At 38.7% G+C, this 16,942-nt stretch overlaps 1 protein-coding gene across 2 annotated transcripts in view; it reads left to right on the top strand.

Moving 5' to 3' along the window:
• Window positions 1-16,942, top strand: part of astn2 (astrotactin 2) — a 285,626-nt gene that overhangs the window by 156,432 nt on the left and 112,252 nt on the right. For both annotated transcript variants that reach the window (XM_075456540.1, XM_075456539.1), the window contains exon 11: window positions 11,028-11,178. In XM_075456540.1, coding sequence (XP_075312655.1) covers window positions 11,028-11,178 — 151 coding nt within the window. The remainder of the gene's footprint in view (window positions 1-11,027; window positions 11,179-16,942) is intronic.

Genomic DNA, 16,942 nt, shown 5'->3' with positions numbered 1-16,942 from the left:
ATCTAAAACTCAGCCATGGGTATTTTCTAAACACCCTCTTTCGAAAACAACATTCGAATTACTAGAGAAAAAATTATATCTTGAGATAAGGGCACGAAAGGGCGTATAGCTCCATAGGACTCCATTCATTCTGGTCTCCAAAATTGGGCGCCCCACGTGGAAAGAGGGTGGAACTGCAACCAAAATCGCCTCGTTGGAAACCGGAAATGCACCGTGAGTGGCGTATCTGTCCTATTATAGAATCTGTGGTAATATATATTATGGCTAGACTGTCGCCTTATTTTCTACGGAGCTCCCCCTACAGCTTTGGGGTGTGTATTGCATGGTAAACAAACCCCGTATTACTGAAAGTTGCATAGCGCCGCTTTAAAAGGAAATATCTCAATTTCAGTTCTGCCTTTCCGCTTATCGTAACAGAATGTATGCGATGTGAAAAAGAGAGTCTGAAGACAGTTAGGTGTCCTGTCAAAAAATTTTTTTCTTCGTACCAACATCGTCCTCACATTAATTTCAACACCTTGTTTTTTTTAAAATGATGTTGAAAATTATACACAGAAAAAAATATTTTTTCATTATAATGGGGCATATTATCAATAAAAACAAATGGAAAAAAAATCAACAAAAAATGATCAGACTACAATTCAGCGTTCACAGAAAACTGTTTCCGAGTTCTGTTATAGCTCCACGTGCTGATTCAATTTCACCCGTACAATAAATTGAATAGAAATTAAATCAATGCTTTAACATTGCCTTATTTTTTGGGATAAATCAGTGTTGGCAGCCACCGAACCACAAATGACCTCACATCTATCCGTCATGGTTAAGCAGATTAAGACAGGGTGAAACATGCAGTCTCAGACAGGCAAAATCTAGGCCAATTTTAGATTGAAATTTATTTTACTTTTTTTAATAATATTAACGTTATTATTTGTTCAATTATTTTGTTTGTGTACTTAGTCTTACTATTCTATTCCTTGCAGGCAAAGTAATAAAAACAGGTTGTAGTAAGTTGCACGATATATAAATCTCATGATAACCTGAGTTGTGGGTTTCAGGAATGCTTGCTGCATTCATTCTTGTCAGGTTGGGTGGTGGGTAGGACACGGATACGGACTCAGAGGATGTAGAAAACAAACTGTTTTATTTCACAAAAAATAAAACAAAATTAAACAAAAGGTGCGGCTGAGCCGGATGTCCAAAAACTTAACTGTGGAACAAAAAACTTAAACATGGCTAAACAAAAGACTTGGCATGAAACACTTAACTTGGCGTGGCATGAAGGGTATTGACGGGTGAAAATCAGGAATCAGGGTAAAGCGGTATCAAGGTAGGTAGGTAACAAGGTAAAGATCCGACAAACTGAAAGGGGAAACCTGGAAACTAAATAGAGGACTGGGAGTGATTGTGAAAGAGTGCAGCTGATGGGGAATGAACAGGTGATGTGCGTGAAACTAATGAGCAAGTAAGTGAAGTGAGGGGAAAAGCAAATGGCAAAACATGAACCCAAGACATAAAACATAAAACATAAAACTAAAAACATGGGGAAAATCCCATGGGCTTGACAATTTTTCAGAAAACCCAAAAGACGATGCCATAAATTAGGGGGTAAAACTGGTGTGAAATGGAGTAAAGTGCAATCCTGAATGATCTATATTACAGAAGGACCAAAGGCGTATCACGTAGCTCTGCTCAGTTATTCAGCCATGAAACATTTGTTACAGCATTTTTTTAATGCTCAAATTATCCTAAAAATCAAGCCATATGTCAAAGTTTTGCTCCTTTTATCCCATTTATAGTTACTTTATTTTATTTGCATGGTGTCTGACATTTAAAGCCAGACAGAATTAAAATAACCTTCACTGCACTATATCAGAAATATTTCAATAAATGATGACATGTTTTCTTAATGATAAAGGCAACAACCTACTTTTGTCATGTTCAGCTCCCCTCTGGTATATTAATGCCTGCATGAAAGGGGGTACCATATTTGAAATAAGACTTGATTCATAATACATTGAGCTGAAAGTCGAAACCAACTATGTACCTTTCTTTGAGTCGTGAACACAAGGCCAGCTAATTTACACAAATAGTGTTTGTGAATAAGCCTCCATTGAGGACAATACCTTTTCTTCAAAGTAAACAATGACAAACCTTTTTTTAAGGTCTGGGGTGCATAACATTATGAATACGTTTTGAAAATGATGAGAAATCTCTCTGAAAAGAGCATAGAACAAGGCACAAACGTTATACTAAGTGACTACTGAATGGATCTTTGGGTCCTCACTCAGCATTGCATTAAAATCAGCCATAATGCCGCAGTGAAAGCTGCCGCCTTTCTCAGTTTCACTTCTTCAAATGTTGTCTCTCTGCTTTGTCTTAAAAAATTTTCAAACTGTCGCATTTTGTTTTGGATTGACATTATACAAAGCATCCCACCCCTCTTTTGGAGACAAGTGTGCATGTCGTGTTATGTTGCTTGGTTGTGTTCAGTTTGACAAACATCTATGGAGCCTTTTGTTTTTTTCTGTGATGCTGGAAAAACTTATTGTTATGCATAACATGTAAGCTTAACGTGCAGTTCTGCACTATGAAAAATAGCTTTTTTCTGTGTTGACAGACATGAACTATGATGTCTGTGACTGATCACTGCTGCCCCTGCTTTTGACAACTTTTGAAATGACTTGACAAGTAAATAGACGCCTTTTTGTTTATGTTGTTTGGGGTTTTGGTGGCCCTGCTGTTTCTTTCATATGACGTGTACATGTCATCCTTTTTGTTGACGTGTATGACACAATAAACATAAACATATCAAAAACACATCAAACATGAAAAAGACGGAGCTGTTGGGATTTTTTTTTGCCTAGAGGCGCTAATTGTCTCCAAGCTAATCTACGGCAGAGATAATTGATAATGCAATGAGTAACAGCATTAGATGTGTGAGTTGCCACCCAGGTCAAAAGAATAGTTGCATTGGTCATCGGTCAGATTGGTATCTGCATTCGGCATGGATATAGCCTCCTGCTACATGTACTGCATATAGCCTCTGCCAAGTAGTCAATTATATTTTGCTTTTTTACTATGCCATATTCGTGTCTGTGAAGTTGTAACTGCTGGTGGTCAGAGCTTGGTTAAATAAAGATTTTATAATGATAACAACAACAATGATGATAAAAAATGTAGGAGAGGTTTCGGGTTGCACGTTGCATCTCAGCAAGAAGGCTCCTAGTTAAAATCTCAGCTGAGCTGAGCTTTTTTCAAGGAGCTTGCTTGTTTCTCCTTTTACATATATTAGCCTCCTCCCACAAAATATACACGTTATGGTTCATCTTGTTTGTCTCTGATGGAGTGGCAGTATGTCCAGCCCCTTGCCCAATGATAGCTGGGATAGACTCCAGTCCCCCATGACCCTGAATTGGATGAAGCTGGTTTAGAAGATGGATGATTTTTATTTTAATGCTTTGTTTTATTTTTTTACTGTTTTGATCAAAATGTCACATTCTTATATCCCTTAAAAAAAGTCTTGTGCTGGCACTTGCTCTTTGCAATCTAATCAAATATTAGCCTCGTGTTTCTACTGCTTAGTTTTGAAACATAACCCGGTACCTCAGCAAACACGCTGTAAACCTCTCAGTACAAAACAATTCAGGCCCTCTGAACAGTGCTCAAAGACTAGCATTTTTGTCAATGAGGAACTGTTAATAACCCTGAGCAGCCGTTGACATTTTGCAATTGTGATTAATGGGCTTGCGCGCCGTGATCAAGTGACCCACCAAAATGTCTCATTGCCAATAATCCAGTGCAACTGCAAGAGCTCGAGACCAACAAAAAGTACATAAATCCATTTCAACTTTTTCCAACTGCACACTCAACCCGCAGAAGTGATGCATCAATCTTTATCCTATCACTCAGTTTGTTTTTGTTTCTTGCTTTTTTCCCTCAAACTACACTTTCTCTTGGCGATTACAAAACGTCTTAAGAAAATGCAATCCATTCGATGACGAAAGTGCTTGATGAGAGTCAGCATATTTCGGGGGAGCAAGAACAAGAGCATTAATCAAATGCAGGGGCAGACCAATAACGGACTCTGTAATCATGCTGGAGCAGCGCTCTAACTTTGGGCAGTGTTGCGTGGTCATTCATCATCTGGAAAAGAAAGAGGCAGAGAGGGAGATTAATAACAAGTGCATTAGTCAGTGTTTAGATGCAACCAATGTGCTTCTGGGTCATGCAACGGAGTCACAGTGCCAAAAGAAATTATCTTGATGAGCCACTGATTAGAAAGAAAACACTACCGCAATTTACATCAGTAACATTACTTACAGTTTAACTGTAACTTGGCAGAGTGATTACAGTCGTTTTTGTTTTTTTTTCACCATTCTACTCTTCTACATTTTAGTAATAATCTAATATTTTTGTTAACAGTTTTCAAAACTTTTCTGTAACTTTACTTCTCCCTGCTCCATCGTGCACCACACATCTTACGTCAGAATATATGTATTTTACATTTTGGACTCTCTGTTCCATCAGTCCATAAGGAGAGTTGGATTAGAATGCACCGCAAAGCTCAGCCATTATTTTTTCTTACTCTGCATCCCACCCTCTTGTTTCGTCTGAATTAAGAATTCATTTGTCAGTGCTTCGAATGCTTGGCAGAGAATACCATTGCTCAGAATGCCACATACTGCCCAGTTCAGGAAAAAAAAATGAGTTGCCAAACAGAGAAAAAGAAAAGGAGGTGGAAGAGAATGAACTTTATTAGGTTGATGTTTGCGCAGTATAATAGCTGAGCATAACTCATTTAACGTGTCTCTTAAGCAAAGTTGTAAGCCAAAGGCAGTTTGAAGACAACAACAAAACATCAATAGCCAATTAAAAAAGAGCGGACACTGGAGAAATGTGTCTTAAGGAAGTGATGTTATTTTTTTTCTTTGGATTCTCCCCATTTCCTTCAGTGTTACACAGCTTTTAATGCATGGCAGAATTCTACAGTTACAAAAGCTCAAAGTTCACAACGGACACACACACACACACACACACACACACACACACACACACACACACACACACACACACACAAAGAAACAGGCTACTGAAACTGCCCGAACAGATTTGTTTGCAGTCCAAACAAACTTTTTCCCTTACTTAGTGGCCTCATCGTGTAACATTTGCATAATGCCTGTGTAGAAGGCTAGTTTGGTGTTAGAATCATGTGGTTTTTCACAATTTCATCCTAATAAATCGTAAACCTGACACATGAACGTTTGTATTTAAGCTCTTCTTCTTCCAAAGGATTAATTTTACCTAAATTTAGTAACTTGTTATTTTTGCTATATTATAAGCAACGTTGAATTTTATTATCATCTCCGACTCAGTTTGTCATTGCATTGCGCGGAAATGGAGAAGGAAGGGCGTTTTGATGTTCAGACAACTGTCAGTACAGACGACGTGGGTTTCTTTGAGAAGATGGGTTTCTAAGCATTTCACTTCTGAATGTTTATGCTCTGAAAACCATTTTTCCCATACACACATTCTTTGCACTAGATGCAATGCATTGACCATTTTGCGGTACCTAAGCCACAGATACAGTCATTCTGATAGACATATATTTTTTAGCCTTTCTATTTTTATTTGGCTCTGATGCTTCTTCCAACACTCGGCAATGGCAACTACCTGCAGTGATGGCATAAGTCTAGATTGAAGCTTTCAGAACCAGAATCAATATGTGTTAGCAGACAGCAAAGCACTTTTCTTTGCCAAAAAATAAATAAGTGAATAAAAACTATTAGTCCTCTTAATCTTGAGTTGCCAATAGCTGGAATGCATTGCTCCTGCAATTGGAACTTTGGGCCATAATTTTAAAAGCACACACATCAGTCAACGAAGATGTAAAGACCTACCCCCTTCTCTTTAATTCCCTTTAATTAGCTTTTACCTCAAAATTATTACAGTGAGTTTAGGGGAGATAGCACACAAACATATATATATATATATATATATATATATACATATATATATATATATAGATATATTATAGCGATATGATTATATACGACAATAGATATGAGATATGATACGACAATAATGAAAATGCACCTGGAGGACTTGTCTCTATTGTGGCGATAATTCATCCATGCTAAATGTGGTCAACAGACTCAGACTAGAGCATGCCTTGTTGTCTTTGCTGTTTTTCCAGGCACAGAAAGTGATATGGATTTCCTGGTTCCCCTGGCATGTTTGTCTCTTGTTTAGAGCTGAGTATGACACACATTGTGACATATCGGTGTCCGCAAAATTCCCATAAGATCCAGTAGGATCAGTGAACTTCGGATGTCTTTACACATTACTAGATTTGGAGAAATGAGGGAACAATCCTTCTTTTAAGCCCTTTTTTTTCCCTTTTCACTCATCTGAACACTGGCTTACGATCAAGAGAATGAGACTGTCACAAATGAGGTTCTCTACAAGGCGGCTGGCGTATTACTGTTCCAAAACGAGGCAGTTAAAGTACAGTTAAATTCCCTACTCAACCCTCAGGAATGATGAGCCCTCAATCTTGTCACTTTGAGGGCTATAGTACATCGAACAATGAAAAACCAGACCCAGAAGAAAGATAGATAGATAGATAGATCGATCGATAGATAGACCCAGAATAACTGGGAACTCTTGGTGATTTTTGTGGAGGAAGACATAAAAGAATCCTATCAGGACTGAGGTGCTCTGCTCCCTGAATGCGAAGAGATGTATTTCTGGGTTGGCACATTTAATAGAGCACTTTTGAGTGATGTAGCTGAACTGCTTAAATTTTAATCAGTTTTCCTCTTGTTCCTTTTATTTCTTTTTTTTTCCCTTCAATACAATAATATTACTGTTTAATATTTGATCGTTTATGTTGTTGTTCCCAGTGGCAACAGTAATTACCCTCAGCTTTACTACTATCAATATGAAAAAGAAAGCTAAGAAAAGATTTTTTCATCTTATGTCTTTGGAAAGTAAGGTCTGCTCGCATATCCTGTGGCAATTGCAGAAATATTAATACAGAGAAAAAAATATATATAATAGAATTTTATATACAGTGCAGTGACTGTGCCTCGTTAACTAGAAGGTTAATAAAACTCTTTTTTTTTTTAAAGGTGTGTGTCTAACCTGAAGAACAGTATATACATATACATATATATATATTGACAACACCAGAGCTTCTTGTGTAGCCAGCGAAATCTATAACCACCAAGTATTCCAAATTTATTTTTTTGTTGTTAATGTCATTGCTCAGTGTAATCTTAGTATTTAAGTAAATGTACATTCAAATACATTTTCATGTATCTTTGTTTATCTTTTTCATTTAGTCGACGCTCATATCTACATTTGGATTAAACTTTAACACTGCTATTATTGATTTGTTGGCCATTTTCAGAACTGTAGCTTCAGCACTGTAGCGACATGAAGAGTTTGATTTATATTGAACAATTTCATCTTTTGATGAAGACGTGTCTTGGCTTGTGAATTCAGCAAGGTAATTGTAAAACTTTGAACAAAGATTTATACAGGACAAGTTTGAAACTAGGAAAGTGTATTAATCAGCTGATGAGACGCATCCACATTTAGTGTGCCTACAGATGTTCGTGCAGTTCTGACCTCTTCACGCTTTTTTCTTATCCGTGCACTTTGGAAGTTGGTGAAGTTGTGCCGGAGACTCTTAAACTGCAGGCGTTATCTTTTCTCACATTCCGAGTGCGTGACAGAGTGAGGACAGTGAGTGATTTGTTGCCCTGCGCTGTGTCAGAGACTGTTTGAATCTGCACAGAGGACACACTCAGTGTGTTTGTCGGTGAGCGGTGATACTTCACCAAAAGAATGACGTGTCATTTATTTGCTGATGTGCCATAAATTTGATATAAATCCCAGATAATAAACAGGAAGACTCTCTCCCTTAAAATACTGTGTTCACAAGATTCCTGTTCATTAGACATAGACGTAGAGAGACTGAGAAAAGAAGATGACATTTTGTTCAAATACGGATGTAATGGTGGCCACACATATCTCAAATCTATCCCTGCTGACATCAATAGGAAATATTTCAAAGGTATTTTGTCACTTCTGTACAGGGAGCATTCATTCATTCCAAAGATTTTTGACTTTGATTAAAATCTTTGGCAAGATCATAAGATATCATTTGTTTGCATATTTTTTTCACTGTGCCAGCTTTTATCATTGAAGAACTGCGGCAGTTCAGATTACCTTGAATTGATTTGTGCCCACTTTACACTTGTGTTTTTATAGGTATATTTTTAAATTGTGCCATAATTGGTTCAGTGGCGATACTAGTATCCTCCTTGAAATGACATTGCCAAATGAGACACACAAACACCGGCAATACCACAAAATCCTCCTTGCACAGCCCTTTATCAGTCTGCCTATCAGTCAGCATCCTTCTCCTGCTTGTAGGGCCCCCCTTCTAACACACTGTGACCCCTGTGGTTGCATAGCTGGAGACAGTGCTTTGTGCTTTTTGATTTCAAATCCAAAGAAAGGAGTTGCTGACCCCTTCATTTACTGTGATGACAGGCAAAGTCAGTGGACGGACATTGCAGAGCATGCTGAGGGGATCACAGCAATGAGAATAGAGTATCGGTCAAGCTGACAATGCTCCTAATAGGCTGCCAAGATTCAGAATTTGGACGCGAGAGCCTCTTCCTTGGTTTATATTAACTCATGAATGACAGCAGGACCTGGCAAGGTGGTGCACACACAAATCAGTGTGGCTTAAATCCAACTTTATCTGAGTCTGAACTGTAGACATACCCAAATGACTACCTCTTTCTTTTAATTTTTCTGATGCTTGATTTTAGACTATAATTAGAAAATGTGACCGTTATTTATTTTTTTGTGATAAATGAGATACCTACGTTTCTACTCTCTATGTCTACATGACGGGAACTGAAGTTCTGTTATCTGTGAACAGGCTCTGCCTCGGGTGCAGAGTTTGCCAGTTCTGAGGGAAAGAAACCCCACAATTTCAGACTTGCAGCAGTCATATTATCAACTTGTGTTTTTGTATGGTGTTTAATTATTCTAAAAAAAATAAAATAACAAAAGAGAAAGCAGGCTTGTGAGCTTGACAGAGCACGTGGAACGGCATCAGTGAGTGGAAAACTATTCCCTCAAGAGTGTTTCTGCTCCACGGGCACACAGAGTAGTACCCATGAGTGGAGAAACATTCTTTCAAGGGAATATTTCCTCACCATGTACAAAAATGGGATCCTGTGAACACGGGTGCTCCATCCTGCAACTGTTCTGTACTTGTGAGCGAGGGAGCATCAAGCATGTGTTCATCACCACCCAATACTTGCGGAACTGCATTTTCGCACCTCGAACAAAATTGAGCAGACCATCTCAGTCAGAGGGTTCTATGTACCCATGAAGCTAAGATGCTTCGTCACCATGGTAGATTTCTGCTCGCCAACACTTTTTTTGTGTGTGCTTGTATCTGTTTGTTTTATGCAATGCTTTTGAGACTAATTAAAAGCCTTTTTTGCCACCTTGTGCAAATCTCATTGTATGAATTTGCATCACGATGTGCAGATGTGCACATTTTGCCTGCGACTTCACATTACACGGTATAGTATGGGTGTGAATGCGTTTTGTATCATGTTGACTGCTTCAAGGTGAGCAAGTTTTTTTTAGCTCTCGTGTCCTTTATTCAACAAGTTTGAAATGACAGGAAAGTGGACAGAGAGCGCGGGAGCACATGCAGCAAATAGCCATGGGACTGGGTTCCAATTAGGGCCTGTGTGAGAGTGACCTTCAGCTTCTGTATGCAGGACATTCTCGCTTTTAGTCGAGCTGCTTCACAGCAGGGCCAAAAGTATACATTTCTTAATTTGTAGAGTATAAATCGTGCACCTGGAATGAAGAATTTGAGAGGGTGAAATTATTTTCACAAGCTTGCAACGCCTAAAGCATTTTTTTTCCCACCAGACTGCGAATTACACTCAAAGATGTTTCATCAATACCTTGCTAGAACCACTGAGCCTTCTGAGCTGGTTAAATGAACAATGCATTCACGTGCAGTAAAGTTCCTTAAAGAAATTAAAAATAAAAAAATATATAGAGATTAATTAACCCTGCTACTTACATCAGTCCCTCTGTGTTTTTCTACTAGTGTGTATGCACGCGACTGTCTGTGCTGTTAGGTTTTTGCTTTGCATCTCATTATTATTTTGTGTTTAAATCAGGTGTACGCTACCACAAAGGAGTTCTGGGTTGGCCTTAGAATATCTTATGATGGTGGAATGGGCCCCGTGGAATAGTCTTGTAAATAAGCAAAGTTTTTTATTTACATTTGCTGTTTGTCGCCAAAAAGCAACACGTGAATCAGAGAAGTTTAACAAATGTGACATACATAAAACGTTTGCGGGAGTTAAACTTAAAGTCTGAGACGTGCACAGCAAAACCAAAACAGGGACCCATGAGTCACCGTTAAGGGATGGTGACTGTTGATTTCCCCATTGGCTTTCCATCAGTGCAACATGACAAACATGCCCACCTCATGCCAGTGCACTGATTAGTCCAAGACATGATCCAGCATAAATTAACCGTGAGCACTGAGCTGATGATATTGGTTCATTAACATTTGTTTTTAAGCTAATGGTCGCTGAAGAAATCTGTCACGTCTGACTCTGCTATTGTTTATGTTCATTTTTTCAAGAATTTGCATTTCTAAATGTTTCAGGTATTGAGCTGGCATTTCATACCCTGTTATGGGGAACAAAACAAAATGTATCAGTAGTCATTAACTGCAAGTGGAGGGATTATAGCAACAAAAAAAAGCCAGTACAATTTTGTCACATGGATAGTGAATAGATTCTTAATTGCTCCAGAAAAAGCAAGGTTTTGAGAGAGTCTTTAGGTGGTGAGAAACTATGCCCAGCTGTTCACATGAACATTACGTGTAGCCTACTTCACAATGTGAAACGTGTGCAAAGGTATATGTATCTTCCTACTCGAACATTTTCTTTCTTCCATTCCAGGGAAGAGGCCATGATGTCCACGTACTTTGAGACAGTCGAGGACCTACTGGCATCTTTTGGGCCAGTCCGTGATTGCTCCAAAGATAATGGTGGCTGCAAGAAGAATTTCAAGTGTGTGTCCGATCGACAGTTGGACTCTTCTGGCTGCATGGTAAGCAGATTACATGTGCATTTTCTTTTCTTCTGATCTTTCTCAATGACATCCTGGCAGAAATGGGTCGATGTTGCTGTAAGTCTACCTTGTATTTAAAGACCCCATGAAATTAGATTCAATTATAGGGTATGTGTATGTGGTAGATCCTCTAATGCACGTAATCTCGACACCATTACCTGGATAAAATTGAGGAAAATACATTTTTTAGGTATTCTCAAGGGCATTTTTTTAGGGTAGGTGCCTGCTCAGGCCAGTCATTCAGGTAGTCTTCCCCAGCTTCTGTCTTTTTTTCTTACTTTTAACAGGAAATGTGTTAATATGCAGGGACAAATGTCCCTCCTCGATGTCGCAGCTGGTCTTCACTTTAGGCTAAACAAAAAATTGGTCTGTAAAAACATCCATTAAGCCCTCCAAACCTCATAGCTCATTTAAGGGTTGTGATAGAAACCAGGGAGAGAAGAAGCAAATAACTTTTCCCTCTCCTCGGCTTCTCCTCCAGCCCTCCTGGATTCTGATTCCCACCCACTGAAGGGAGATGCCCAGCTGGCATCTTTATCACATTCCCAAACCATGACTCCTGGGGTTTCTCTCAGTGTGGAAAGCCTCTTGGATTTCCAAACATTTCACATGATTTCTGAGATGAGAAAAGTTGGCCACCCTCATTTTAGCCACTTGTATTACTGAATCCTGTTGTTTTAACATTTAAAAAAAAATCAAGGTTCATGGCTCCAGGTGGAGGGTGGGGTCCTAGACACAATTCTAAATTAAGAGCTGTGCCTTATGGCTAAACGTTGTCTTCATCCTTGTAGAAGCAGCACCCAAATGACAGTCTGAGATACTTTAATTGCTCCAGTTTGAACCGAATCTCTCAATCTCAGTTTATCAAAACTACTTCATGCCATTGCATTATTGATCAGATTGGATTAAATATATATATATATATATATATATATATATATATATATATATCAGCCGCGGCTATTCAGAGACAACACGGGAAGCCGGACAGCCTCTCCCATTGTCTGGCGAAGTTGCTACATCTTCAATGTTAAATTGATGATAAAACAGTTATTCACAAAACACAAGATATGCCCAATACTGCATTTACTTTCATCACTACAACATGTTGTCCTGTAGCTTAATGAAGTGATTTGTTCTGAGATCACCGCCGTTCACTGAGGAAATCATGTTATGAAGCCGCCACTAACAGCCAGGCTTCCGAGCCGAGGACGCCCGGCTTCGAGGAGGGGGCGGGAGAGTCAAGTTTTTTTCTACAATTCTAGGTCATCATTGGCTAAATCGACAAAAACTCATCACTTCCGAGGCAGCCCGGCGTCTCTGAGGGTAGATCATACGTGGGCGTGTAAATATGAGGGGCTGTGTCGTGATGATTGGAGTTAGTGTTTGTCCATCATGAGAGATGTTTTGGCAGCCGAATTTTTAAGCGGGGAGAAGCACGCTGGAACTTCAGTCCCAAAGCGGATACGAAAGAGACTGGTTGTCTGTGAAAGTGCTGTCGGAGTTTCACTCATACTTCTAGCTGTTTCTTTCCAGAATTCATGCTGCCCATTCACAAATGTTACCTTTTTTAAGAATACTTACTACCACCATCAAACTCTGAGTATTCATTATGACAGGGAAAAATGCTCCGCAGATTCTGATCCAGCCACAGATTCGATCAGAATTGATTTTGGCCTTGCTGTGTGAATTTTCAAAGTCTATACCTTCTTTCTGTGTATTTGCTGGGGATACTTGTCATACGAGACATAGCTATGTTATAACTAATTCTTTTTAACTTTGCTATCTTCTGCTTTGGAATGGCACGAGCCACTACAACCCTGGACGCATAATATGGGCTTCCCCTGTTTTAAAAGTCAGCAGCCGCCACTGATATATGTGTATATATATATATATATATATATATTGTTATGTTGGTAAGGTTCTATGTGGCCATGTAATGTTTGAATGAGTGATTTGTTTCCCAGTGAAAGACATACTATTTAAAAGCCTATTGGCTTCAACTAGCTGACAGCATTCAGCCACGCTGTCAGAAAGACTGCCTTTGAACTGTGGTTAACTAGCAAGCAGAAGGTGCTGACAACCGACTGAGGTGGGACAGCAGACTCGTGCTGCACAAGTAATGCTGAAAGCAAGCCTTTGCTTACGTCCGACACAGGAGCAACGGATACACCATAAATGCTTTTTAATGCTTTTTAATGCCTTAAACAGGGCTCACTAGTAGAGCCCATAGCTTTTCTTTTTCTTTAGATTTTGGCATTCAGTATTCAGAATGCAGCAAAAGATGGTTAAATGCCTCAAGACTGTTAACGAAACAGACAACAAATAAAAATGCAAAAGGAACATGGAAGTTTTGTAAGATTGCGTACAGCAACATGAAAGGCTGATTTTGATGATTAGGAACAAAAAGCATACAATGTATATCTTTTTAAATAAATTTACACAACCGTCTCTTTGTAGCGTTTCTTTTACAGTAATGTGGCTCATTAAATTGAAATGCTTTCCGCTAACATTATTCATTATTTTCTATTATTAGTTCGGACTCATTCTGTTGAGTGTATTTTTGTGTTCCGTATTCACTGTACACAGACTTAACTGTCCATTCATGACTGTCTGCTGAAAACTAGTTAAGAAAATAGATGATATTGTAATATCCAAATCTCAAGAGGGCTGCGCAGTGGTGTGGCGGTTAGCACTGTCGTCTCACAGCAAAAAGGTTCTTGGTTTGAATTCAGGCTGAAACTGCCTTCCTGCGTGGGGTTTGCATGTTCTCGCCATTCATTAGTTGGTGATCCTAAATTGACCGTAGGAGTTTGTCTCATTTATGTCTGTGTTGACCCTGCGATGGTGACCCATCCATCGTGTACTCAGCCTCTCGCCCCAATGACAGCTGGGACAGGCCTCAGCTTCTTCACAATCCTGAACTGGATTAAACGGGTATAGAAAGCGGATGGATGGATAAGCTTAAGTCCTATTCAAACTGGAATTTAGATGAAACACAAGATAAACTTTTTTCTTCTAAATTTAACAAGGGTAGAGCTGTTACTGTAAAGGTTGACTGAATACTGGACCAGCCATGAATAGTCTAATAGAAATAGAACAAATGCAAAGGTACTAATACCAATAAAAGTGATATGCTTATGTTTTTTTTCACTTTTAGGTTATGCATGTATTATTACACAGTCAATCAATTTCTTGAAGAAGATATCCTTGTCTTTGCTACCCTGCTTCATAATCCTCAATTTGACTTTAGACACAAAATTGCAACCGTGATGCAAAAGAGCTTAGCTTCTGGCATGTTTACAAAGAGAGGGGCACTGCAAACTTCTGAATCCAGGCTTTTGACGGTGCAGGGCGGGCCGGCGCTGTAAAGTAATTAAATTGATGAGCCGTTTCAATTGCTGGAGGGTGGTTCTGTGAGTCATTAAGAGCTTGGATGGGGCTATAAATCGATGGGTCTTTTTGTCGTTTGTGTCGGCCAAAGACAAACACGCATGGAGCAATTTTCTTGCTTTTTTTTCCCTCTGCGTCATGTTTCAGCAAAGAAAAAAGGATTGGATTGCCACTACTCTGTGCAAACTTCTTTTTACAATTCCCATGAAGCTGTAGTAGGAGAAACATTCCCTACATTCATGACACATGGATTAGTTCACCTTGGGTCATTTTGACTGCCACTGATCACAAATTATGAACAGCAGATATTTGTGACATTATCATTAACTTGTGACACGTTCCAATGAATATATAGTCTATATATAGTCTATATAATATAGTGTATAATATAATATAGTATATAATATAGTCTATATAATGATATAGACTAACGTGTTTGCAGTGTTTTCAACAAGAAAACATGTTTTTCTATGTGAATTAAAGTGTATCATTCCAGACCATCTACATCTCATCTCTCACTGTGTAACTATGATGTTTAATCCAAATTCATGAACTTAAATCATCCCTTTCAATCGATCCCTCAATTACAAGAACACAACATATTCTACCCTTGACGTAGTAACGATACACTTTGACTAAGTCCAGTCTTTGGAACCATGCCCATTTTCTTAAACTTGTACATTTAAAACATGCAAGTATGGCAAAAACCAACATCTTTTTTTTTTCCAAACCGAACGGGATGAACAAGGCAGATGGGAGCTTAGGGGTAACCATGTGCAGTAAGCTATAACTTCCAAAGTTGTCATGCTTGTTGGCTGGTAGTGGCCAACTCTTATCTCTGCTTGAATCACCTTCCATCCAAACCCTTTCCTCCAACTCTTCATTTTGCACTGCAGCTAAAGTCAACATTTTGCCTAACTAGCAATGGAGTATTTTTCTTTCCTTGTTAAAAGATGTTTTAGCACCTCAAGACATCTTTGTTTTCCTGTTTTCTTTGACCTTTTCTGCTCCACCTTTTGTCTTTTGGGGGGCTTTTTTTCCCATTTGCAGATCATTTGTAGATTATTTTGTAACCAGTGCTGGATTGGATTTGGATATTGCCTGTTGACCTCTCACATTGTCATAAAAGGATCCATTTAAATGCGTGGGTAGAGGTTATGAAGGCACATCCTGCATATACCCCACAAGCCTACATTATGGGTACACTAAATGGGACAATTTAATTCCCCCACTCAATAGTCCGTAAGGTGAACCCCGTTTTCGTTTAGGCTCGCTCCGTGCTCTCTGAACTACATGCCCGTTAGCTGATAAAAATGACCAAGTTATTTTGCACTTATAAAAAAAGTTACGCGTCACAGAATCCTGTACTTTTTTTAAACCGAGACGTTTTCTGAAGAAATATTTTCCTGACGATTTTGACGTCACAAGACACCACGTGACCGCGCTAGACCAATCACGTTGCCGATTTACGACAACAAAGTGGAAAAATGACAACCTGCCTGGTGCTGTCAAATCTAACCTACAGAAAGGAATCTCGCAAAATATCATTTTAAAGTGAACATAAAATAATAATTATCAACGATAATGCTCATTCATGTATTTCTGAATTGAGCCAAATAAATTCTAAATAGTGCTTTATTTACAGCACAAAGCACAATTATGCAAGTGACCTTTCATGTTCTCATTTTGGTCAATTAATGGAATTCCAATAATTATTGATAACCATCCATGTGTTTGTAACATGGGCTAAATTAATTCCAAACAGTGCTTTATTTATAGTACAAACAACTATTGTGCAAGTGGATGATAAGGTTACCTTTTCATGTTGTCATTTTTTATTAATGAATGGAAATAATTCTAATTATCAATGATAAGGACCATTCAGGTATTCATTTATTGATTTATCCACTAATAACTATGCAACACATAAAAAAGTCAAAATAAGTAGGGGATACACATCAACTGGCATTTACATCAACCGGCATAAACTTATATACATATATACATAACCATAATAAAAGGAATGATACAAATGGAATAGAATAGAGATAAAAAAAAAAATTAAAAAAGCATGCACACACACACACACACACACACACTATTCCTCACTGTCAGTGCTGGATTTCTTGTCATCCATGTCACTTGAAGATTTCCATCTTCCAGATGCCAACCATGTCCAGTGGGAGATGGAGCGCCAATCTTTTGCTTTACACATGACCTCATTATTTTAGCCTGATAATTTGCCCTTTTGCAGTGCTGGTGGAGGGCATCACTTGTTGGGGGGATAGATAATTCTGGCAAGGCTGATGATGCCACACAGAAAGCTTTGTACCTAGCCTCATTGATGTTT

The sequence above is a fragment of the Odontesthes bonariensis genome, chromosome 22 (genome assembly GCF_027942865.1).
Source record: "Odontesthes bonariensis isolate fOdoBon6 chromosome 22, fOdoBon6.hap1, whole genome shotgun sequence".
Taxonomy (NCBI): domain Eukaryota; kingdom Metazoa; phylum Chordata; class Actinopteri; order Atheriniformes; family Atherinopsidae; genus Odontesthes; species Odontesthes bonariensis.
Note: the sequence above shows the minus strand (reverse complement) of the source record. Positions and strands in the feature narration are given on the sequence as shown.